At 38.1% G+C, this 26,252-nt stretch overlaps 1 protein-coding gene across 2 annotated transcripts in view; it reads right to left on the bottom strand.

Moving 5' to 3' along the window:
* The window catches only part of NSL1 (NSL1 component of MIS12 kinetochore complex), a 57,909-nt gene that overhangs the window by 4,703 nt on the left and 26,954 nt on the right, over positions 1-26,252 (bottom strand). The window contains exons 5-6 of one of the 2 annotated variants that reach the window (XR_006214029.1): positions 21,381-21,448; positions 8,716-8,875 (exon numbers count right to left, since the gene is read on the bottom strand). Coding sequence is in view for 1 of the 2 variants with exons in the window: in XM_007096172.3 (XP_007096234.2) it covers positions 19,589-19,870; positions 21,381-21,448 (350 nt within the window). In the remaining variant the exon portion in view is untranslated. Of the gene's footprint in view, positions 1-8,715; positions 8,876-18,249; positions 19,871-21,380; positions 21,449-26,252 lie in introns of those variants that run through there. The other variant, XM_007096172.3, reaches the window with a different exon arrangement.

Below are 26,252 nucleotides of genomic sequence, written 5' to 3'. Positions count from 1 at the left end.
TCAAAGTACTTTGGATCCAGAGCGGCCGAACCATTTGAAATTCCCACCAGCAGTATATGAATGATACTGGTTCTCAGCATGCTCTCCGGCGTTTCGTGTTGTCACTATTTTTTATTTTAGCCATTCTGATAGGTGAGTAGTATATCTCACTGTGGCTCAAATACGCATTCCCTAACGGATAATGATGGTGAATATTTTTTCATATGTTTGCTCTCTGTATGTGCTCTTCAGTAAAGTGTCTCTTTGTGTCTTTTATCCATTTTATAACTGGGCTGAGAACTCTTTATATATTCTAGATACTAGTCTTTTGTCAGATGTGTGGTTTGCAACTATTTTCTCCACTCTGTAACTTGTCTTTTCGTCCTTTTAACAGGGCCTTTTGGAGAATAAAATTTTTAATTTTGATGAGGTCCCATTTACCAATCTTTCTTTTTATCGGTCATGCTTTTGATATAGGCTAAGAACTCTTTGACTTGCCCTAGATCCTAAAGATTCTCTCCCTTTTTTTCTAAATGTTTCATAGTTTTTGCATTGCATTTTATGTATTTAAAAAAATTTTTAAGTTTATTTATTTATTTTGAGAGAGAGAAAGAGCGTGCACACGTGCACACACGCAAGTGAGTGGGGGAGGGGCAGAGAGTAAGAATCTCAAGCAGGCTACTCACTGCCAGCTCAGAGCCTGACGCGGAGCTGGAGCTCCAGAATCATGGGATCATGACCTGAGCCGAAATTAAGAGTTGGATGCTTAACTGACTGAGCCACCCTGATGCCCCTGCATTTTAGATTTAAGGATGTGATCCATCTTAATTTTTCTGTAAGATGTGAGTCTTAATTAGGGTCTTTTGCTCCAGCACCATTTCTCCAAAAGTAGATCTTTCCTCCACTGAATTGCTTTTGCATCACTGTCAAAAATCAACTGAGCATATTATTTATTTGGGTCTATTTCTGTGGGTCTATTTCTGGGTTTTTTATTCTGTTTTATTTAGATATGTGTCTGTGTCTCTGCCTATACCTCATAGTCTTGATTACTATAGCTATACAATGTCTTGAAATATATATTATATATTATATAAATATGTTATATACTTATATATATATTATTTATATATCTTGATTACTATAGATATATAATGTCTTGAAATATATATGTTATATAAATATATATTATATAAATATAAATATATATTACTATAGCTATATAATGTTTTGAAATTTCATAGACAGATTCCTTCCAGTTTCTTCCTCTTTTTCAAGATTGTTTCAGCTATTCTAATTTCTTTGTCTTTCCATATAAATTTTAGAATAATCTTGTGTATATCTAAAAAAAAAATCTTTCTGGGATTTTCATAGGAATCGCGTTTAGCTTGTACATAAATTTGGGGAAAATAGGCATCTTTGCTAGGTTGAGTCTTCCAATCCATGAGCATAGTATGTCTCTCCACTTATTTAGATTTTTTATTTCTTTCATCAACATTTTGTAGCTTTTAGCATGTAAGTCTTTATGTGTTTGTTAGAGTAACACCTAAATATTTCTTCTGAGTTACTATTTAAAAATTTTAAATTTTGGCATCCATGTATTCATTTGATTTTTGTAGGTTTATCCTGTGTGTTGTGAACTTGCTGAACTCACCTATTAGTTTTAGGAATTTTTTGTAGATTACTTGGGATTTTCTATGTAAACAATCATGTCATCTGCAAATATGGAGAGTTTCATTTCTTCCTTTTTGATTTATATACTTTTTATTTTATTTTCTTGCCTACTGCAGTGACTAGAATATTCAGCACTATGTTGAATATGAGCAAACTTTCTTGCCTTGTTCCAGATCTTAGAGGGGACAGCATTCAGTCTTTCACTATTAAGTACAATGTTAGCTGTATTGTTTTTGTAGATGCTCTTGATCAGATTGAGGGAAATAAAGTTCCCCTTTATTCCTGTTTTTCTGGGAGTTTCTATCATGAATTATTGTTGATTTTTTTCAAATAGTTTTTCCTCATCAATTGATATGTGTGATTTTTCTTTTTTAGTCTGTGAAGTGGGTTATATTGATTTTCAAATATTGAAATTGACTTGAAACTGACTTGTACCTCTGGAATAAGAGACTTTGTCCAGTTTCACAAAATGAAATGGGAAATGCCCCCTCTTCTATTTTCTGGAAGAGATTGTATAAAATTGGTGTTAATTCTGCTTTAAATGTTTAGAATTCTCCAGTGAAACCACTGGAATCTTGAGATTTGGGGGGGGGGGGTCTTTAGTCAATTCCTTTAGTATTTATAAGGCTATTAAAATTGTTTCATATTGGGTGAGTTGTTGTAGTTAATATTTTTCTAGAAATTGGTCCATCTCATCTCAGTTGCCCTGTCTATGTGTGTATAATTGCTCATAGCATTCCTTTATTATTCTCTTGATATCTGGAGGTTTTCTAGTGTATTACATTTCATTCCTGATATTGGTCATCTGTGTCTTCTTTTTTCCCTTGGTCAGTCTTCCTAGAGGTTTGTCAATTTTGTTTATCTTTTCAACGAATCAACTCTTTGTTTCAGTGGTTTTCTCTGTTGTTTTTGGATTTTAATTTCATTGATTTTTATTATGTCCTTTCTGCTTGCTTTTGGCTTTTTCTCTTCTTTTTCTAGGTTCTTAAGGTGAAAGCTTGAGACATTTAACACTATGAATTTCCCTCTTAACACTGCTTTAGCTGTGTCATGAAAATTTTGATATGTTCTATTTTCATTTTCATGCAGTTCAGGTATTTTTAAAATTTCTCTTGAAATTTCCTATTTGACCCACGGTTGTTTAGAAGAGTGTTTAGTCCAAGTATTTGAAGATATCTTGTTATCTTTGTTATTGATTTCTAGTTTGATTCCATGTGGTCAGAAAATACATTCTGTATGATTGTAATTCTTTTTAATTTGTTGAGGTTGACTTCATGGTCCAGGACATAGTCCATCTTGCTATATGTTTCACAGGCACTTGAAATAAATGTGTATTCTGCTGTTGTTCGGTGGGATGTTCCAAAAATATCTATTTGATGGTGTTGTTGAGTTCTTCTATATCCATGTTGATTTTTGTCTAATTATTCTACCAATCATTGTCAGATATCTTAATTTTTGTCTGTCTAGTAGGTGGAAAATGTTATTTTGTGGTCTTGATTTGCATTTCCCTGAGTTCTATTAAACTTGACGGTCAATTAAATATTTTCCTTCCTTCCTAATTGTACTTTTTAAAACATGTAGTTGAGACTTTCTTTACCAATTATTCAAACTTGTTTTTTGCCCTCTTATTTCTGTTTTTTTTTTTTTTTTTGTTCTTGTTTTTGTTCCTACATATGTAGTAACCCTGGCGATGCATCTGAATAGGAAAGTCAGGAATATGTCTTTGGGTAATTCTGGTGTATCTCCATCTGGCATAGTGCCACAAGTAATTAGACACACACTTGGGTAAAAAAAACAAAAAACAAAAAACAAAAACCTCCAATGACTTCCCATTTTCTGAAAAATGCAGTCCTCAACCTTAGAATAACATTTAAAGCCCATATGATGTACTTCTGATTTAACTAATTCAGCTATGTCAATGCCTCACTGTTCCCTAATAAGTTGGCCCTTGCCTCTACACTTTTGCTCATGTCATTCCCCTTGCCTAGAATGCTTTTGGTCAATCAAAATCCTACTTATGTTCTAAATGTGGCTCAAATGCTCCCTCTTAGGAGACTATCTTGATCATTCCAGCTGGAAGTGATTGCCTTTTTCCATTGTCCTCTAACATCTGCCCTATTTTGGTGCATTGCTTGGTATCATAATGCACATATCTGATAAACCATTGGGTGGCTTCATGTCCGTGCTTCAGACCAGAACTGTGTTGTTATTGTTACTTTACATCTATATCTTGGCTTGTAGGCAAAGTGCCTCTTTTTTATTGATATTCTAGCTCACATAGTGAATATCATTAGAATTCTATTTCAAATGACCAAATTCACCAAAAGTAGTACATTAGGCAAATCACCAATTTGTTGAGAACAGATTAAAAGAATCATTTAGAATACTGATAAACTCATGCTATGAAGTGATTTCCAAATGCATGTCAGTGGAGTGTGGGACATGAACTAGCAAAACAACCGAAAAATGTGTTTTAAAAATATGATTTGTTTTATGGAAGTGTGCAACACTCCAGTGAGTTTTGCACTTTTGTTTCTTTAAGCCAGGTGATAGTTTCAGTAGACTGTGTAATATAACAGGACTTAAAAAAAAAGCAAGTATAAATAATACCCTATGTTATTTTTAAATTAAGGGTCATACAACTTATCTACATAAAAGTAGTAAAATTTTATATCTCACATTTTCATATACCAGGCAATTCCAGTCTTTATTAAAAGTCTAACTATAATTTTTTTTAAGTCACAGAAGACTAGAAGAAATTTTTTTAAGAATTCTTATCTTAGCATAAAATGAAACCCATTTATTATAGAGAATTAGAAAGAATAATGATAACAATTACTATTGATAATTAATCAACTATTAGGTATTTAATCAATAAATAATTATTGTTAACAACCATAACATAGAAAGACTTTGGAGAGGTTGTTCTAGATCTTTTTTGGTCTGTGTTCAGACAAGAGTATAATGGATAGATTTTTTTTTTAAATGAAGAGTCTATACCCACCCTTGGTGTTCCAGGATGTAATAATGCTGATGTTTGTCAGTGCTTTGTGTTTATTTTCAGTTCCACATGCTGTTCTTTAGACCCATTTCCTCTTGCTCTCTCCCCAGCAGAGGAAGAGAAGTGTTGACCTCTCTCTTCTGCCTCAGAATCTTCCATAGAACTAAAACACTGTGCCTTCAACCTGATTTTCTCCAGGGTGAATCAATCCTCTTTCTCCATGGTGTTTGGGTCTCATTTCCCAATTATTTTATCACTTTGAGGTATCCCCAGAACCTTCTAAGGGCTGAGACCAAGGCATATTTTTCCTAATAACTAATTGGCTTGGTTATCTGGCATTCTCTTTCCTGATAGCAGGGGAACTGGATAGATGACTTTTGGGGCTTACTTTCACTTGTGACTTCATGCATCTTTTTATGGAAACTGGCTGAGGATTCTACATGTGGCAAATATTTAGTAAGCCTTCCTGGCTGTCTGACTCAAGAGTGTGGTTCCGAATAAGAGCCACAAATGGTAAAGGCAGTTCCAGGAATTTGCTGGTTACTCAGCAGTGTTGGATCAAGCAGGGAAAACAGTGCCCGCTTCCTGCCATTTCCCAGCCACTTCTTCCCACATTCATTGTGAAATGGGTGGTCACAAAGAATGGTCAGAGGAACCCACATTGCCCCTTGCAGGGTGCTCTCTGGCAGGGGATATGCCCTGTGTATTATGTTCTTCAAGGAGCTCAGGCTTCCTATAGGCAGCTTTACTCAACATGGAATAGAGCTCCAGGCAGTTGGGGCTCATCCAGGTTGCCTCCTCCTAGTATCAGTGTTTCTTTTCAAGGAATCCACTTTTGTTTTTATTTATTTTATTTGAGAAAGCACGTGTGAGCATGCACACAATATGCACGCACACACACAAGCACACATGAGTGAGTGAGCAGGGGAGAGACAGAGAGAGAGAAAGCATCCCAAGCAGGGTCCACGCTCAGCATGCAGCCCAATGCAGGGCTTGATCCCCACGATACTGGGATCACGATCTGAGCCAAAAATCAAGAGTTGGATGCTCAACCGACTGAGCCACCCAGACGCCCCAGGGAAACCACTTTTAAACCTGGCGTGGTTGAGGCTGTGCATTGCTGCTCTCTGGCACCTGTGAACCTGCGATACAGTCATGCTCATCCTGTGCCTCAACGTGAACCCTTCCAGAAGGGAAGGGCTTCCATTCCCTTCTGGAATGGAAGGGAATGGGAGCCCGAGCAGTGGAGTGACAATGCTGAAGTGATCTCCTTCTGGATTCTCAGACTCAATAAATGTTCACCTTTGCAAAAGTGTTTCAGGCACTGGAAAGATTTTGCAGAAAGTGCCTGCACAATCCTGTCAAACACCTTCCCCATATGGCCCTCCATTTTTTGTAGCTCTTCACCAACCCTTTCATCCATCTTCCTCTTGTGTCTTGGATATTCCTTTTTCGGTCATACCACTTGCCCAGAATATCCCCAACCAACCTCTATCTTCTCCCATCATTCAAAGGGTTTCTCAAAGGGTTTCTCTTCCAGGAAGTCTTCCCTGACTCACTAGAACAATGAAACCTCCTGGCCTCCCTCTACACTAACCACTCTCCTCAAAGAACTTCCCCTTTGTTTCCACAGAACATAGATGCTGCAACTTATTTATTAGTTTAATGTGTATTTTGAATAGATTCTCAGGAAGGATGTCTTCCTGAGGCATAATAATAGGTGATGCCTTCCAAGAAGTGGAATGCCTTCCAAGAAGTAGAATGGGGTCTAACTGAGGTGTAAATGACCCCAACACATTAGAGCAGAAAGCGTAGTTTCTCAGACTTTGTCTTCAGAAACTGAACTTCTACGTTTCCAGTGGTGCTGCTTATGTATGCGATGTTATTAGCCAGATGGTTCAGTAGTAGCCATTCAACAGATGTTTGCTGGGAATCTACGGTGAGCCTAGCATTGTGTCAGTGACTCAAGATGTAGCGCGTACCGGAAGTTTTTAAGACTATTGCTTATGTATGCAATGTTATTAGCCAGATGGTTCAGTAGTAGCCATTCAACAGATGTTTGCTGGGAATCTACGGTGAGCCTAGCATTGTGTCAGTGACTCAAGATGTAGCGCGTACCGGAAGTTTTTAAGACTATTGTGGCGGCCCGCGTTGAACCATGCCTCTCAGCATCCAGGCCTTTGTGTAGCCCCCACACCCACCTCTTCTTGAATCTGACTGTGTCTATGAACTTAAAGTTCATGTGTGGGAATACGCAGAAGCAGCCAGGAACTTTCTGAAAAAATGATGTATTAGATTTTGCTAAATGGAAAATGTGGCATATGAAACCAGTAGGCACTATTAAAAAGAGGTACTATTAAATAAATGGTGTCAGGACTGGCAGTTACCCGTCTGAAGCGATCAGGTCACCCCTGTAAACTACTACTCTGTTGGATGACAAGAGAAAAAAAATAATAAACACTGGCCTTAGTCCAACTTAGAAAATCCAACTCAATCCAATTATTTAAACACTTTTTAGGCGGTAACTCTGGCTCTTTTGGATGACTCAGTATCTTTTCGATTTCCTTGTTTCTCGCTGCGATTGCATATGGATGTAGGGGGAAGAAGGGTTTCTAGGGCCATCTGTGCAGAGCCTTGTACCTTCTTTGGTGTCTCCAGCTTCCATGGAGATGCTCCTGTCCACCTGTGTCTGGGAACATCTGACACTGTGATTTATGGGATCTAGTCCAGGTTTGTGGCCCTCCCTGGCACGGCTCACCTCAGCTCCCACGGGCACTGCGTTACCTGCAAGGATGGCTGTGATTCCCCTTTAGTGTCCAGACCAATGTAGGATGATTCAGTCACTCTCCCCAGTGTCCCTCTCACAGGCCGCCAGCCACCTCCACTGGCTATTCCCACAACCCTCCACAGCACGTGCGGATCTCCAAATGCCTTCTGTGAAACAACAGAGCTAAGGCAGGTTCAGGGGCTGAATTGTGGAGGACCACACGGCATTGACTTTACCCTCCTGTCTGACTGTGGTTAGATGAGGAGCACAGGGACAATGTGCTTCCAGACTGTGTCCTTTCAGAGTCTGTGTCCTTTCAGAGTCTGAGACCACTCCCCAGAGAAGGGAGGTGGGGCTCTGAGTCTACCAGCTTCATTTTTTTTCATCTTCTTACAGTTCATTGGGGCCAGAGGCAAAAGGTCTCCTTCCTCTCCTAGACTGCACCTATAGCTAGTCTCCGAGCCCCGGCTCTTGACGTGTTACATGGAGGCTAATGGACTTTAGAAAATCCTTCTCTCTATAAACAGAATAAGGCTTTCAGGACTTGCCCTGATGTCCACTTGTCCCACAGCCCTTTCTTCCAAGCAGGGCCCTTGTCCCCCTCCTCATTACTGAGGGGCAGTGAGCCTTAGGGCTCTGCCTTAGACATGGAAGGCCAGGAGGGAAGAACAGTAAACTGGGGAAACAAAAATAAGTCAGGTCAGTGTTTGCAGAATATCTTCTGGTCACAGAGGTACATAAATTTGGAAGACAATTTGGAGGAGCTATCAACTAAAATCATTTCTTTTATAATTCAGATAAATATCTTATGCCACTGCAGAGATAGGGCAATGAATTCAATGTATGGCACATAATTTTCCAAAAACACTTGATGACTCAGCTGTCTGGAAGTTGCTTTAAAACCTTATTAAGTCACAGTTTGCCAGTTAAGAATTTCCTATAATGTAATTCTGAACAGACACGATGGTTAGCTTCCTACAATGAAGGGGTGGTTGGCTATTTCCCAAGCAATTGGCAGCAAAAGGACATACAGAGCTTCCCCCTTACCCTCAGGAGATATGTTCCAAGGCCCCCAGTGGATGTCTGAAACCATGGATAGTACCAAATCCCATACGCACTATGTGTTTTTTCTATATAGACATGCCTGTGATAAAGTTTAACTTAAAAATTAGGCGCCGTAATATTATTAGTAGTAATAACAAATAACTAATAATAAAATAGAACCATTATAAGAACATACTGTTAGAAAAGTTATGTGAATGTGGTCTCTCTAAATATCTTACTGTACTCTACTCACCTTTCTTCTTGCGATGATACAGAATGATCAAATACCCACGCGATGGCATGAAGTGAGGTGAATAATGCAGGCACTGTGATGTAGGGATAGGCAACTATTGACCTTCTGACAAGATGCCAGAAGGAGGATCATCTGCTTCCAGAACACGGCCGACTGAGAACTGAAATGAAGGAAAGCAAAACCACAGATGAGGGGGCGGTGGGGAGACTACCGTATTGAATCTCCTTAAGATAATCAACTGCTTTAAACCATTGTGGGCAGTTTCCTAGACGCTGCTATTATCTGGGAATATTAGCTGTTCATTAACTCATGGGAGGCTGAGAAATATTTGTTGTTAACCTATGTCGCCATGAGTCATGGAGGAGGAGGAGAAGGAGAAGAGGAAGAAAAGCCAGCAAGGTAGCTGTGGCGTAATGGCAAGGAGGTTTGAGACCCAGGACCTGTGGACTTTGGGGAGAGACATAGGCAGGGCTTGGAGTTCTACAGACTTGCCCTACTATGATAGTCAGCAGACCCTTGGGACAGTGGCTGGGTGTGAACACTCTCTCACCTCTATCTTTGCATCATGAGAATGGAGATGATCGCCTCTATCTCATGGATTGTTTGAGATTTAATGAGATGATGCATGTGGACTTCTTAGCATGTTCCTAACACATAGGAAGCACTCAACACATGGTAACTACTAGTATTTTATTACTATTACATTCAGCAAAAATGTTGATAAAATTACATTTAAATATTTATAGGGAAAGTATTTTTGTACAATTCTGGGCATATAGTGGACTCTTCATATATTTGTTTAAAAAGTACGTTCCCGGGGTGCCCGAGTGGCTCAGTCGGTTAAGCGTCTGACTTCGGTTTGGGTCATGATCTCGGGGTTCGTGGGTTCGAGCCCTGCATCAGCTTGGAGCCTGGAGCCTGCTTTGGGTTCTGTGTCTGCCTCTCTCTCTGCCCCTTCCCTGTTCGCACTCTCTCTCTCTCTCTCCCTCAAAAAGTAAATAAACATTAAAAATAATAAAACAATAAAATAAAAAGTATGTTCCTTTCAACAGTTCTAAAGTTCACACTATATATTAATAGCTTTTCACCCAATTGTGCTGCACTGTTAGAGCTGTGGCTTCATTTAATCTCTTCCTTTTCTTTGGGTAATCTTTATCTTGAACTACCAAGAGTAGAATGTATTGTGACCCCATGTTGCTAGAACAAATCTGACACCATGGGTTTGTTTAAACAATTTTTTTTTTCAAATCAGATTTACGGGGAGATATGAAAGAGAAAAGGAGTTTGTTAGAGGAAAACAAATGGTTTCTGAGAATTCTAAGGCACTGATCTGATGTATTAAATAGTGAAGGGAACCACGGGTTTCTCTGCATATTATATATACCACTTGATGAGATCCCCAGAGAGTGTAATACCTTCATAGACAATATAGGGGATAGATCTGATCATGGTCCCTTTGTTGCCACATCTCAGCTTATCCCTCTTCTGTTTCTTTTCCCTGTGACTCAGATAACAGCTAGTGGAAGGGGGAGAAAGGAGTCTGGGCAGAACTCCCAGCAAATTAAGTCCAGTGTTTCAGGGAGGGCAGCCTGGGGGTGCTAGGTTTGGGAGATAGGGGTCACAGAGTCCATCACCCAGGCAGAAAGAATGAAACATTTATTTGTGTTCTTGAACTTTTCTTCCCTTTGGATGTAGAGGACAAAAGAAATGAGGATTCATCTTAATAAGCAGTATTTCTAGAGAAGCAATCATTTGCCAAATCTGATGATTTCCTTTAAAAGTACAGTCCTGGGGCGCCTGGGGGACTCAGTCAGTTAAGCGTCCGACTTTGGCTCAGGTCATGATCTCACGGTCTGTGAGTTCAGGCCCCGCGTTGGGCTCTGTGCTGACAGCTCAGAGCCTGGAGCCTGTTTCGGATTCTGTGTCTCCCTCTCTCTGACCCTCCCCTGTTCATGCTCTGTCTCTCTCTGTCTCAAAAATAAATATTTTTTAAAAATTTTTTAAAAAATAAAAAAAATAAAAGCTCTTGGGTTGGGCTTATAATAACAAAGAGAAATTGCGGTATCAAAATTTGCCAGTAAAGTACAGGAATTCCTTAGTACTCCATCATAGCTTCTGAAGCCAATTTCTTGCAAGCAGCTAATTCCTCAGAAGTCTCAGAAACCTATGGGTTTCGCTCTCATCTTCCTTCTGGGACCCTAGAACCCCAGCAAACAGTAAGATGTGTCCCCCCCTCTCCCCCCCACTCCTGGATCTTTCCATCGACTCCCCCTGTACCACTCTATTGGATTCTCTCATGACCAACGGCAGACTGCTTGTGGGAAGGCTCTATGCCATGTGCATATCCACACATACCTTAGCACACTATTTGGATCCACTGGGCATTTATAATAAAAGAATGCATGTATGAAAAATGATTTTAAAATATTGTTTCGCACGTAAGTGGGAAAGACCACAAGGCTCTGAGGGTGGCGTTTTCAGGACCTGGAGCAGAGGCGTCCTACAAGTTGTCCAAAGGTTATTATTCTGCCCCTGTGATCCCCTAATTTCTATACCCACACAGGATCAGAGGTGGGCAGATGTCAGCAAAAGTTCATACCCACATTTATTTTAACCTTTTGCCCACCATTTTTTTTTTCCTTTTTAATCAGGGAGAGAAATGAAGCAAGATACACAGATCAATGCATCCTTCTTCTCCTTTTTCTACCTACTATCCCGGGAGATGCTGAGCTGCAAAATGACTCAAAAGAAAAGGAGGTTGAAATGCAGGAACAAAGGGGCAAGGAAGCTCTAACCCAGGAAAAAGTCACCAAACCAATGATGCAGCCAAGGGCAGGGGAGGACAGAGAGGCAGTTGGGTGATGCAGCCAGCAAGGACTCTGAGAGGGAAGGTAACCACTGGCTGCTTCATGGGGAAACCAAACCTCAGAAGAGTTTGAAGGAACAAAAAAAGTGAAATGCTCAAGTTTTGTATACTTACCAACTGGTGAGGAGGGGCATGGAGAGGATTCCCATCAAGGTAGCACCAGGAACAGAAATGGACGGAGAGCTCCAGGGCCATCATGGCAGGAATGGGCCACAGAGCCACACATGTGGGCAGCAAGGGAGGCCTTAAAATCTGCGACTAGGGGGGCGCCTGGGTGGCGCAGTCGGTTAAGCGTCCGACTTCAGCCAGGTCACGATCTCGCGGTCCGTGAGTTCGAGCCCCGCGTCGGGCTCTGGGCTGATGGCTCGGAGCCTGGAGCCTGTTTCCGATTCTGTGTCTCCCTCTCTCTCTGCCCCTCCCCCGTTCATGCTCTGTCTCTCTCTGTCCCAAAAATAAATAAAAAACGTTGAAAAAAAAAAAAATCTGCGACTAGGTAGGAACCCAAAGGCATGGGAGCCATTCTCTGAATGAGGCATGAAAATACAGACTGATCCTTCACAGACATGGGGATTAGCCAGACCAGGGGACCCTGAGGGGTCAGGCTGTCTTATCTGGCTATGCCAGGCCACACAGAAGTCAAAGGAATACAACCAAAAGAAAGGAGGGCTGGAGGGAAAATATATCCGCTAGCACCATGGAGTTAATCCGAGGGGTGTGAATGCCACCTTCTGCTCTGACATCCTCAGGGATATGGGGTTTAGACGTCAGCTTCAGTAGCCAGGAGACTCTAGAGCTCTCATTCAGGCAAGTTTGCCAGTCCCTTAGATCCCTTAGACCCCACCCCCTTCCATGTCTCCACTCCCCTCCTCTCGTGGTAGTTAGCCCATCTCCTAACCTCAATTAATAATGAATATGAACATGAATGCCAAGTCATTAACGTGTGAGATTGTGATCTAGGGGGAACTGACAAGTCAGAAATTTGCAGTATGAAATCATTCATTCATTCAACCAATATTAGTGAAAAGCCCACAGGGTACAAGCAATGAATTATGGGAGGACTCTTGAGCTCTGAAGTTTCAAAGGAATAGAACATTAGCTTCCCCAAATCCTTTCATAAAATCTCACCAACGTCTCCAGTGGTTCTCTAGAAAGATACTTTTTCATCATTTTGGTATGTAGAGGCTTGATAATGGAATCTATTTGCAAAACAATAGGTCAGAAAAAAACCCAACCCTCCAAAGAAACCAAAACTAAAACCCTCAGCTAAAAACAAAATCTACAAGTCTTATCTGAAATATACTGAGATAATGGAACTGAAACCCTGTAAAAGCCCCTGGGGTGTAATTTGTCTCTTAATTCTTAATGATAGGAAGAATGGAAGATAGAGCCAAAGATTATTCATATTCACTTGCATACCGTGTGAGTTTTTAAATCACTTAAAAATCAAATTTATTTTTATGCAAGTATTACATGCACATAAAGAATCAAATCTATAAGGCTTATAAGCAAAAAACACCAGTCCCTTGGCCTGCTTCACCCACCTGGGTTCATTCACTTTCCACTCTCTTAGCCGTTTTTTTTTTTTCTTTTTTCTGGTATTTACTTGAATAATATCCACATTATGCTGTCTTTTGATTCAGCTATTTCAGAGATCATGCACTGACTTTTCATTGTGGTGAAGATTTCACTCCCCAGCATTCCCATTTCATGGCTGATATTCAGGTGACACAGTTACAACCAAATGAGTTGTTTCAATTCTACAAAATGAACTTCTATATTGGCTGGCATTGAAGCTCCCTCTGTGCCCAGTCCCTGTCACCCTAGCTGCTCCAGTGCGTTGACCACTATCTGCCCTGACTGCCCAGTGTCCTTCCTCTACTAATTCCCAATCCTTTCATCCTAATAGAACTCTTCCAATTTTTTATTGAATTCAGATTTGAGGTGTTCATTATTGTCTATATAAACACGGGTCACTGCGAGGCCCATTTGTGACTATGACTACATTTCTTTTCTTGTACAATATTCTGCTTTTACTATAGTGAATAATTGCCTGATTTTTTTCTTTCTCTGAACATCTGAATACCACACAATATCTCCTTTATACAATTTTCCAGGTAAACCATCACTCATTTTGTCAGTTATATTCCCTCTTCCTGAAAATACCTCTTCTCTAGTCCTACATATTCATATTCCAACCTGGTCTGACTGGACTCTTCTCCAGATTTGCTGAAGTGTCCTGTGGACTTGAGCTTGCCACTCTCCATCTTGTAGCCTCTTTGCTAGACCCCATGGTTGCTGCTTTTTTGTTTACCCTATGTAGCAGAGCACATTCACTAGCAGTGTCCCAAACAGCATGTTTTTGGGGTTAAATATATATATATATATATATATATATATATGACACACACATATATATATATATGTATATATATATGTACACACACACACATATATATGTATATATATATACACATATATATACACACACGTATATATATATATGTATATATATAAAATATTAGAAAAGGGGGGAGGGGCAGAGACAGAAAGAGAATCTCAAGCAGGCTCCAGTGCAGAGCCCAACTTGGGGCTCAGTCTCATGACCCTGAAGATCATGACCTGAGCTGAAATCAAGAGTTGGACACTTAACTGAGCCACCCAGGTGCCCCCAAAAATATATTTTTAAAATATATACTTATTTAGATTTTGCATGTTTGCGAATGGCTTTAGGTTAACCTCTCACTTGATTGATAGTTTGGCTAGGTATAGATTGCTAGGTTGCAAATCATTTATACTGAGAGTTTCCAGGTTATATTGCTCCAGAGACTTCTAGATTAAAAATTAGTGTTTAGTAGTTGGATGCCATGCCAATGTCTCTTTCTTTATGATCTTTTCCCTCTACTGGAAGCTTTTAGGAACTTCTCTTTATCTAACGTTTCTCAGTGATGGGCCTTGGTATGGGTGATTTTGGTTTTTTGTTTCTTGTCTTTTTTCATTCCTTGTGCTGAATACTCAGTGGGGCCTTTTCCTTTCGGAATTTTGGAATCCATCTGGGGCTAGTGTCTTATATTATTTCTATTTCTTTACTCTTGTTAAATTGAGATATATTTCACATACCATATTAATTCACTCATTTAAAGGTACAGTTCAATGGGTTTTAGTATATTCACCAATCAACCACCACCAACATCAATGTTTTTTTTAATGTTTATTTATTTTTGAGAGAGAAACAGAGTGTGAACAGGGGAGGGGCAGAGAGAGAGGGAGACACAGAATCCAAAGTAGGCTCTAGGCTCCAAGCTGTCTGCACAGAGCCCAATGCGGGGCTTGAATCCATGGACCATGAGATCATGACCTGAGTCGAAGTCAGACACTTAACCAACTGAGCCACCCAGGTGCCCCTGCTCATGTCAATTTTAGAGCATTTTCATCACTCCCAAGAGAAACCCTATACACTCCCCATTCCTCCTAACCTCTCCCTTCCTCCATCCCTAGGCAACCACTAATCAATTTTCTGTTCCTATAGATTTGCCAATTCTAGAGGTTTCATGTAAATGGAATTGCACAAAAGTCTTCTGTGAGTGACTTCTGTCACTTAGCATGCTTTCAAGTTTCATCCACATTGTTAATATGTACCGTACTTATTGCCAAATAATATCCCATCAATTGGATATACCATATTTTATTAACTTATCAGTTGATAGACATTTGAGTTGCTGCTACAAACATTCATGTACAAATTATTGTGTAGACATGTCTTCAATTCTTTGAGGTTTAGAACTTAGAGTTGAATTGCTGGGTCATATGGTAACTGCATTATGTTTAAGAATTTTGACTCCTGGATTTTTTTCTGCACTTTTTTGAAAAGGGTATCAATTAGATATTGGACCCTCTGAATTTATTCTCTTTACTCTTATTTTTTCTAAATTGTCATCTCTTAATCTGGTTCTACTTTTGGGAAAATTTCATTATTATCTTCCAGCCTTCATACCGAAATTCTTTCAACTTTTACACCTTTAATTTTCAAGAATTTTTTTTTAAATGAATGGAATATCGAGAACTTTTTTTTTTTTTTTTTAATGAATGGAATATCTTGTTATCTCTGGGAGGATAGTAATTATTCTGGAACTTTGTTTTGTATTTATCTCTGGCTTTTCTGAGGTCCTATTTTCTCTTTGTTTTTGTGTTCTTGTTTTCATTCATTCAGTTAATCAATATGCATTGAGAAACTATCATATGCCAGGTACTTTTCCAGGTGCTTGGGATACATCAGAACAAAGATTACTGCCTTTATGGGACTCAGTCTTTGGTCTCTGCATTTAGACTTTCCTCAAATGTCTGGTGAATCTCAATTTGTATATTTATTATTTTTTAAAACTTACATAAAATGCGTAAATAAGTGTATAGCTAAATAGTTACACATATGTATACAGCCATGTGAACAACACTCAGATCAAGATCTGGGACATTTCCTTCACCTAAAAGAATTCCTGGTGGTTATTCCCAATTAATATCTCCCCTCTCCCCATGGATAACCACCATAGATTAGTTTTGCCTATTCTGATTTCATACACCGTATGCACTCTTCTGTGCCTGGCTTCTTTTATGCAACATAATGTCTTTGAGATTCATCCATGTTGTGTGTATATCAGTAATTCATTAAAAAAATTGTGTTGGGTTTCATTATAAGTATATGCTATAATTTATTTTTTCATTCTACTACTGATGGATATTTGGGTTGCTTCCAGTTTTTTATTATGTCCACTTACTTTTGAAAGTGAAATACAAAAATGCTTCTGGAAGTTCTAGGTAAGTGGGACTTAGGCACTAAATGGTGCTACAGTAGGGTGACTGGAGTGGTCAGTTGGACATGTGGTTTGGGATCTCCAAATACCACTATCTGTATAGGTTGTTCAATTTCTCTACAGGATCGTCTAAGATACATGAGCCAAACTGCTAGTCTTCTGGAACTTCCAAGTCTTACCATTCCAATGGTAAGAAATTAATATGGTATGTGAAATTGAATTTCTGTTGTTGAAGCCACCCAGTCTGATATTTTGTTACAGCAGTTCAAGTACACTAATATAGTTTGTAATGGCTGAAGTATGGAAAACAGATTTTCCTTCACTTCTTCCAGAAGCCAGCTGCTTTAATATGTTTTCTCTCCTTTGGAACTGGATTTGACCTTCTTGTGTTATACTTTTGTTTTTGTTTTTTGTTTAAAGGAAATTTTAAGACTCCATGCAACCCAGCCTTCTTTCTACCACAAGGAGGCTGATGTTTGATTTTGTTTTCCTTCAATACTGCCTACAACTATAGATTTTCTTCCTTTTCATCATCTTAGCGAATTCATTCTTTATGCAGGAATTCAATCTCTCTTCTTAGAAGAAAATACTTCTAATCTCTCTTAGAAATGTATACTTAACCAATACTTTTACTTGTATCAGCCATGCTTATCCTAGTTAAAAATGGCAACATACTGTCTTGTCCAGTGGTCTTTAATTCGGAACTCTCCTATAACTGTGGAGTGGAACTGTGGGCTCTCTGAGGGATTTCAAGTTTCAGCTGTCTGGGACCTTTAAGGTATAACAAACTTTTTTTTTTTTTTTTAATTATAAAAATTTCCAAACAGACATAAGAGTAGAGGAATGGGGCGCCTGAGTGGCCCAGTCAGTTAAGCGTCAGCTTAGGTCATGATCTCATGGTTCGTGAGTTCGAGCCTCGCGTCCGGCTCTGGGCTGACAGCTTAGAGCCTGGAGCCTGCTTCAGATTCTGTGTCTCCCCCTGTCTGCCCCTCTGCTGCTTACACTCTGTCTCTCACATTGTCCCAAAAATAAATTAACGTTAAAAAAAATTAAAAAAAAAGAGTAGAGGAATGGATACATATACAGATCCACTATTACTAAGATTTTTGCCACATTTACTTAATCTACTCTTTTTTTCTTTGCTGACATATTTCTGAGAAAATCCAAGACATGAAGTCATTAAATTCTATGTATCTCAATATGTATCTCTTAAAAAAGGAAGACATTTTCTTAGGGGCATGTGGGTGGCTCACTTGGTGAAGCATCCGACTTTGTCTCAGGTCATGATCTTATGGTTTGTGAGTTCAAGCAACACATCAGGCTTTGCACTGACAGCTCAGAGCCTCAAGCCTGCTTCGAATTCTCTGTCTCCCTCTCTCTCTGCCCCTCCCCACTCATGCAGTCTCTCTCTCTCTCAAAAGTAAGTAAATAGACATCTTAAAAAAAAAGGAAGGCATTTTCTTATATAATCATCAATGCAATTATCCAGGAAAATTCACAACTGTTTATAGGCTATTGAAGTCAAACACCTCATACAGAATTTTATGCCATAAAAAACTTAGCACTATATTAGAATAGCAATATTCTGTAGCCTCACAACAATTTAATTTTTTTTTTAATTTTTAATGTTTATTTTTGAGAGAGAGACAGAGACAGGGTGCCAGCAGGAGAAGGACAGGGAGAAAGGGAGACATAGAATCCAAAGCAGGCTCCAGGCTCTGAGCTGTCAGCACAGAGCCCAATATGGGGTTCGAACTCATGAACTGCGAAACCGTGACCTGAGCTGAAGTCGGACACTTAACCGGCTGAACCACCCAGGTGCTCCTGTAGCCTCATAACGACTTTAAAGTGAAATTCAGTATGTTGAGAAATGCAGGATGCTTATTTACCATTCAACTAAAGCTGAGCTCAAGATGCCTGAGATAATTAAAAAATACATAGTTTTAAGATTTCAGTTCTTTGTACATTATTTTAATAAAAAACGCACTGCTGTTACAAATATACAGATATCAAATTGTAACATTAAAATACAGAGTGAAATACAGTGGCTTTATAAATTTTCTTCAATGAGACAGGTTTTCTGTCACATTTAGACATTTATGATTAAGTCATAATAAACAAGGGAAGTACAGATTTTCCAACCTCATGATTAGTAAATTCCTCTGCAATGAATGAAGTCGTACAGTCATCAAAAGGAGAAAAGCTAGATGGCCCTGTCTGCATTGTGTTACTGTGACAAAGAGGTACAGTAAGAGCTATAAGAAACTGTAGTGAAATGTTAGAAGTATAGGCAACATAGCTTTCTCAGACTTCTACCAATAATTATATCTTTGATAAATAAGCATCCTTAAATGTAAAATAGTTCAGTATGACTACATCTGTTTTTGTTCCGCAATGACAATTTGTTAATGTATTAATGCGATATATATTTTTGAACTGCAATCATGTGGAAATAATGAAAAACCCTAAAAAGAAACTACTAGTCCTAAGTCAAATAATATTTAAAAGTTGAAAGGCCTGTGGAGAAGTGTGAACAAGAAATACTGGCTCCATGCCAATTTTTATTTCTAACAGAAAGTCTTATATAAATAAGTCTTCTTTGTCTTACAAAACAAAACAAAAACACAAAAATCCTAAAAATAACACCACAAATCCAAATTAGCTGAACTTGGAGTAACAAAGTCAAAGCCAGTCTTCTCATCTGCATATCAATGTGATAAGTCAAAACTGCATTGAAAAAAAAACAAAAACAAAAACAAAACCCAAATGAATCTGCTCCTGGCTCCTAATCAGAACAGAGGATTACTTTTAGCATTTAAATAAAGATACCTATTACACTGCTCTTTTTTAGAGAAAGATGTACACCAGAAATCTAATAGAATGCTACTCGTGGTATTCCACAAAAGCTGTAAGGTAGCCGAGAGTTGATTACATTTAAGGACAGTAAAAGTTTGCACTCTTAATACCCACTGATCTCTTTGTGCCAATATTCAAAAAATATGCTTTTCATCACTAAAGACAAAATGATAAGGAAACACAATGATTACATTCTATGTCAGCATAGAGCTACTATATTTGTATAAAGGAATCACTAGTTAAAGAGTTATTTGTCTTTTTAAAGGAAGCCCTGTCTAGGCATTAGGCTGTAATCTAAATGTTGATAGTGCCGAATTTCAACTCCCAAGATAAACAAAAAGAGCTGTCAAGAGGTGTCAAGATTAATTCTCTTTGGCCGCAACGGATACCATTTTCTCTGGGGACAGTCTTTAGTTTGCCTTCTTTTCAGTACCACATCAGTGGCTTTCCTGGTAGAAGTCTCTGTTGGTGTGGTTTCTATTTGTGTAATAAAGCTCTCAGGTTTAACATCTGGTTGCTTGTAACAAGCGGAAAAGACTTCTTGGTGGACTCTCTGGAGCTGGATAATAGGCTGCATCTTTAAAACTTGGGAAAATCCATTTCCTTGTTCAATTAATGCAGGCAAGGACTTAAACAAACAACAGTAATACTTAACATTAATCTCAGTTTGAAACACAACCACAGAGAAACAGACACAACACTCGAGATTTTAATTCTTTAGGTCAAGGCTTTTCTAAGACCTAATTATTTGGGTCATGGATATTTGCTTTTACCTTAAAATACCAATTTTAAATGCTGAGAGATTTTAACCAAAAACTAAAACTAAAAAGATATATTCTATTCCTACAATGTCTGGTAATAAAATAAAACAAAACTTTGGCAACAGGAAGTTAACAGAATTTCAGGGCCAAGGATTTGATGTCTAAGATTCCATATTTTAGGATAGTAAGTATTTTGGAAATCCCGATCATCAAGACCAGGCAGGGATCAGTACATTTTTCCTGTAAAGGGCCTCACATCCCTGTCACAATTACTCAACTCTGCCATTGTAATGTAAAGAAGCCACAGACAATAAGTAAATGGATAGGCAGAGCTGTGACATGAAGTTTTATTTACAAAAACAAGTGCAGGCTGGGTTCTTGCCTGGCTCACTAGTTTGCTAACTCCTGATAAAGAACATGCAATGGGAGAAGCATGAGCACCAGAAAATCATGGAATCAATACAAACCACAAAAGAATGTCATAGAAAATTATCAGAACAAGGAAGATTCAGGAGTTTTTTAAAAATAATTTTCATATACTAGAAATCCAAATGTTTTCTTGTTTGCATAAAATAAATGTCGAGAAGATAAACAATTTTATTATAATACTAAGACTCCAAATTGAATACGCAGCATACATAATACAGTGATTAAGAGTATACTGGGGCTCCTGGGTGGCTGAGTTGGTTAAGCGTCTGACTCTTGATTTCAGCGCAGGTCATGATCTCACAGCTCATGAGACTGAGCCCACACACAGGGCTCTGCACTGACAGCGAGGAGCCTTCTTGGGATTTTCTCTCTTCCTCTCTCTCCACCCCTCCCCAATGTGCACATGCATGATCTCTCTCTCTCTCTGTCAAACTAAATAAATAAAACTTTAAAAAAAAAAAAAAAAGTAAAGGCTCGGGAGCCAAATATCCAGGGTGTAAATCCTGACTCATTTACTTGGGCAATCTAGAGCCTCTCTGAGCCGCAGTTTCTCAACTATAAAACACAGAAATTAGCAGTACCTATCTCATAGTGTTATTTTAAGGATTAAGTAAGATAATATATGTAAAGCAGTTAGATGGTGTCTGACCCATAAATGCTCACTACGTGTTAGGTGGTATTATTATCCAAAACCGTCTGATAGACTGCTAAATCTCAGAATTAAAAAATATAACCAATCTTCAAAGAAGTCAGATATATTGGCATATACTTCCTATTAAATGGTAGTTATTCTGAATGTTATTGTCACTTCATAAATTCATTAAAGATCTACTTAAAAGACTACTGAGAATTCCTGTTACAATAGACTAAAATACACATAGATGTTGAAAACAAACACCTAGCTACACATTTCATTCATTTTATAACTGTTTAGCATGTAGCTTTTACCTTCATGGCTTCACTGATCTCTTTAGCTATTGTTTCTCCTCTGCATTTCAAATTTTCCACACGAGAGGCTGCAAAGAAACCACCAAACAGTATTTTAGGTTCTTTAATACCAAGTCATAAAAGATACATAGATGCTATTTGGACAAAAATCCGTTAAGACTACCCACCTTAGCTCAATCTTTCTTAGCATACTTTGTAATCTATTACAACAAGTGTCCCATTAAATTTATCTAGATAAATAAAAAGACTATGGAAGTGTTAGAACCGTAGAGTAAGACTAATAGGTATGATAGGCAACAAGAGTTCTATTAGGAGTAGTCCTAACACTATGTGCCCCTAATAGCCTAAGATATATGTGATCTACCACTGTATTTAACATCTTCAAGCACTATCATCCCATTTTAAAGTAAATATAGGCTAATATTTGATATTTATTACTCTGAATTTTATACACGTAAAACACATTTGAATTTGGAATAAACAATCACATTGTATTGAGGATACTAGATGGAATTTCTGGAAAAAAATCTGGAATAGATTGTCAATAATATTAATTTAAAATTTTTAATGTTTATTTTTTTAATTTTATTTATTTATTTTTTATTAATATCCAAGTTAGTTAGCATATAGTACAATAATGATTTCAGGAGTAGATTGCAGCGATTCATCCCCTATGAATAACACCAGTGCTTATACCAAAAAGTGTCTTCCTTAATGCTCCTTACTCATTTAGCCCATCCCCCCACCCACAACTCCTCCAGCAACCCTCAGTTTGTTCTCTGTATTTAAGAGACTCTTATGTTTTGTCCCTCTCCTTGTTTTTATATTATTTTTACTTCCCTTCCCTTCCCTTATGTTCATCTGTTCTTTCCTAATTCCTTGGTGCTTTACTGATTCCTAATACATTTTATTTTCTTCCAATCTTTGTTATAAATGTTCACGGCTACTTCATAACAGAACTGCATATGCAATGATATAAAAGGACAAAAATCCTACTAAACTCCAAGCAAAACTGGATAAGAAAAATCCTTCCATTTTGAAATTCTCTACAAATTAGTTTTTAGAAGAGTAGTTCTCACTGGAAATTACTTCAGATCTAAGCAAATATATAACCATGTTAGGAGAGCTACAACCTTACTGGCTTCAAGAAAGTGGCAGATAAGCCAAGCAAGAAAAATTTCTTTCATAGCTGCTATTTTCTTTTCTGACTTTCCTTAGGTGAAAAATGTAGACCACATTTAGGAAAAAGAAAAAAAAAAAGGAAACGAATAGCAAAAGCACCTGGAAGAAAGAGGGTACTCAAAGAAAGGCAAAGGCAAAGGTAACAGGATGGCCTCAGAAAAAGGGTTCTTAACCAGTTTTGCTACCAGAGATTTCTTTGGCACTTGGATGAAGCCTACAGACCCTTTCTAAGAATAGTTTTAAATGTGTTAGTTTTTTTAAGTGAGGTACAATTTACATACAGCAAAATGTAGATCTCAAGTTTAACATTCAGTCACCTTTGACATATGCAAACCATACATGGGGCACTTCCTTCACCCTACAAAGTTCCCTTGTGCCCCTTTCCCAACCAACCTTCTCTACAAGAAGCACCACTCATCTGGTTTCTGTCATTATTCATTGCTTTTGCTTACTCTAGAATTTTAGAGTGTTTTACAATAAAATTTAAAATACAACTATTGAAGCGTTGTGATAGGTAATACATGTGCTTCTTTATTAATGATTTAAATAAGATCAAGTGGCAGGTCTAATAATTACCATCATACGAAAATAATGAGCATCAACAATATTGTGAGGTATCTGCAATAACTAAAATTGAAAATATCTGTGGCTTTTAGTAGCAAAAAGTTACAGGTACTGCTAATTCTACCACCATGATCTACATTCAACACTGAAGGAAATGCTAAATTTCAGTATGAGGTTAGTAAAAATAACAATCTATTTTTTTCTATTCAAATTAATAATCTCCCTGTATTCTAAGGACCCTTGCCTTAGAATAATATGCTAATTTCAAGTCTTTTAAGATTTGGGGATATTTAGGGGATATATCCCCAAAGTACTTAGGCAATTATTAAATTTTCTTCTGAGCATGGCGTATCAGTGATCCATCCCTTGGGACTCTTGTGGCAGTCTGGCTTCTAGCCAGGCTCTCACTTATTCTCTCCCCCTCAAACTTGCATACCTGTATGGGAGTTGCTGAGTCTTCCAACATTTATTATGTATTTTCCATGGACTAGGCCCAGCACTGGGTACTCAGAGTAAGGAAAAAGGGTCTCTGCCCCTCAAGGAACTTACCGGTTAGAAAAGAAAGACACACACAAACACACAGAAACAAGCCAGTTTTTGAAAAGGTTAAACTTGTCCTGCACAGCCTCACATTTCCATGATCCTGCCACAAATTCCACCCTCTACCTGAATGAGCATTCCCCTGCAACAGACTCCCACAGTCTCCTGAGCAGTTCTAGTAGAATAACTGGCAAACTTCATTGCACTGATTTTTTTAGAATAGTTTCTCAACCCTATGAGACCCAACTTCCCCCTTTAGAACATATTTTGTAAAGTCCCCTTTACTATTCTAAAAAAAAAAAAAGATAGTATTTCTGTACATATAAATAAAAATATAAAGGAAAAACAGATATAATGAAGTACTCAAATAATTGTACCTGTTATCCTGAGTAAATTTGGATTTAAGAAAATTTATATTAGAAGTCATTCTACATAGAAAACAAAAGATCATAAGCAGAAATAGAAAAATTAGTGTTTTGGGGTGCCTGGGTGGCTCAGTCGGTTGGGCGGCCAACTTCAGCTCAGGTCACGATCTCGCGGTCCGTGAGTTTGAGCCCCGCGTCGGGCTCTGTGCTGACAGCTCAGAGCCTGGAGCCTGCTTCCGATTCTGTGTCTCCCTCTCTCTCTACCCCTCCCCCGTTCATGCTCTGTCTCTCTCTGTCTCAAAAATAAATTAACGTTAAAAAAAAATTTTTTTTTAAAAAGAAAAATTAGTGTTTTATAAGAAATAACAGTCTATATTACTTGAATATGATAAAAAAAAAAAAGAGGAAATAATGGAGTATGGATAACCTACCAAGACAAAGTATAGGCTGTTGAAATGGTGAAAATTAGGAAGTGCAGTATTACTACAAATGAGATGGCCTTATTGAAAGTGTCATGTCAAAATAATTCACCATATTATAACATGGTAAGGTATAAGGGAATTAAATCCTACTTAGAAATTCCACCATAATTCAGACTACATTCAGTATATATATTTACTTAAAAAGACTTCAGTGATCATACTGTCAAAAGGTGATGAGGAACACAGGATAGACTGGGCCAAAACAAGAATATGAGAAACTATAGAGCAGATACGTGGTTGCTCTTTATGGATACATTCTGAGTAAGAATAAACAGGAGCAATCCAAAAATATAATCGGAATTTTAAATAGGTTTTTCATATTAAAATTTTTAATAGTCACATAATTTATCATTATACAAAAATATAGTTTTTAATATTTAGTGTGGCAATAATAGCAAGTATTTAAAAAATAATTTTTAATGTTTATTCTATTTTGAGAGAGAGAAAGACAAAGCGTGAGCGGGAGAGGCGCAGAGACAAAGGGAGACACAGAATCCAAAGCAGCCTTCAGACTCTGAGCTATCAGCAAAGAGCCCAATGTAGGGCTCAAACCCACGAACTATCAGGTCATGACCAGAGCTGAAGTCAGACGCTAAACTGATTGAGCAATCCAGGCGCCCCTATAATAGCAAGTATTTGAAAATCATTTCTATTAAAACAATGAGGGGCACCTGGGTGACTCAGTCAGTTAAGTTTGTGACTTCAGCTCAGGTCATGGTCCCCGGTTCTTGGGTTCGGGCCCCGCATTGGGTTCTGTGCTGAAAGCTCAGAGCCTGGAGCCTGATTCAGATTCTGTGTCTCCCTCTCTCTGCCCCTTCCTCATTGGTGCTCTCTCTCTCTCAAAATAAATAAATATTTTAAAACCTCTAATTAAAAAAAATGAGATTTCTACTTTTGTATGTTTCCATTAATTTAGTAACATTTGGTTCTAGTCCTATTTAAAAGCAGTCTCAAGTCTTCTATTACATATTTTCCATCAGCTTTGTTGCTTTTGTAATAACTACATACGGTACCAGAAACTTTTTCAATTAAAAATTTTGGAAATGCTCCTAAGTAATTGTCTTTGGAAAAAAGGGAGTATGAAAGTTGTTAACTGATAAAACATGGCTTTGGCTGCAAAGATCTGTTTGTTTCTTTTTAGTTCTGTTTTCCTTTACTGCACATGTTAACAAACAGAGAAAGAGTATCTGAAGAAATACGATGATGTAATGATGTAAGTCAGAATAGTGGTTACCTCTCATGGCTAGGGATTACTGACCAGAAAGGAAGATAAGAAAACTTTTTTGGGTACTGGAAGTGTTACATAGTACAGACTTCCCATAAAGTCAGGAAGCAGAATAAGTATGTATTAGTTTCAGATAATATACTATCTTTTTCTTTAAACTCAAATTACCTTTTCAGGTAAAATACTTCTAAATTTAAGACAATGGGTCCAATTGTTAATACGTGAAAACTACAATAAATAGACTATTTTCCTTGTTTTTAGACTTTTTGGCCACTTTCAATTGTGCTTATTGTATACATGAAAACATAATGGACACCTTATTTGAAAATATAAGTAACATACTGTTTAAAAATAAGTTTTTCCTGGGGCACCTGGGTGTTTCAGCTGGTTGAACGTCCCACTTTTGATTTCAGCTCAGGTCACGATCCTAGGGTCATTGGATTGAGCCCCATGTTGGGCTCTGTGCTAAGCGTAAAGCCTGCTTAAGATTCTCTCTCTCTCTCTCTCTCTCTGT

This window comes from Panthera tigris, chromosome F3, assembly GCF_018350195.1.
Source record: "Panthera tigris isolate Pti1 chromosome F3, P.tigris_Pti1_mat1.1, whole genome shotgun sequence".
Classification (NCBI taxonomy): Eukaryota; Metazoa; Chordata; class Mammalia; order Carnivora; family Felidae; genus Panthera; species Panthera tigris.
Note: the sequence above shows the minus strand (reverse complement) of the source record. Positions and strands in the feature narration are given on the sequence as shown.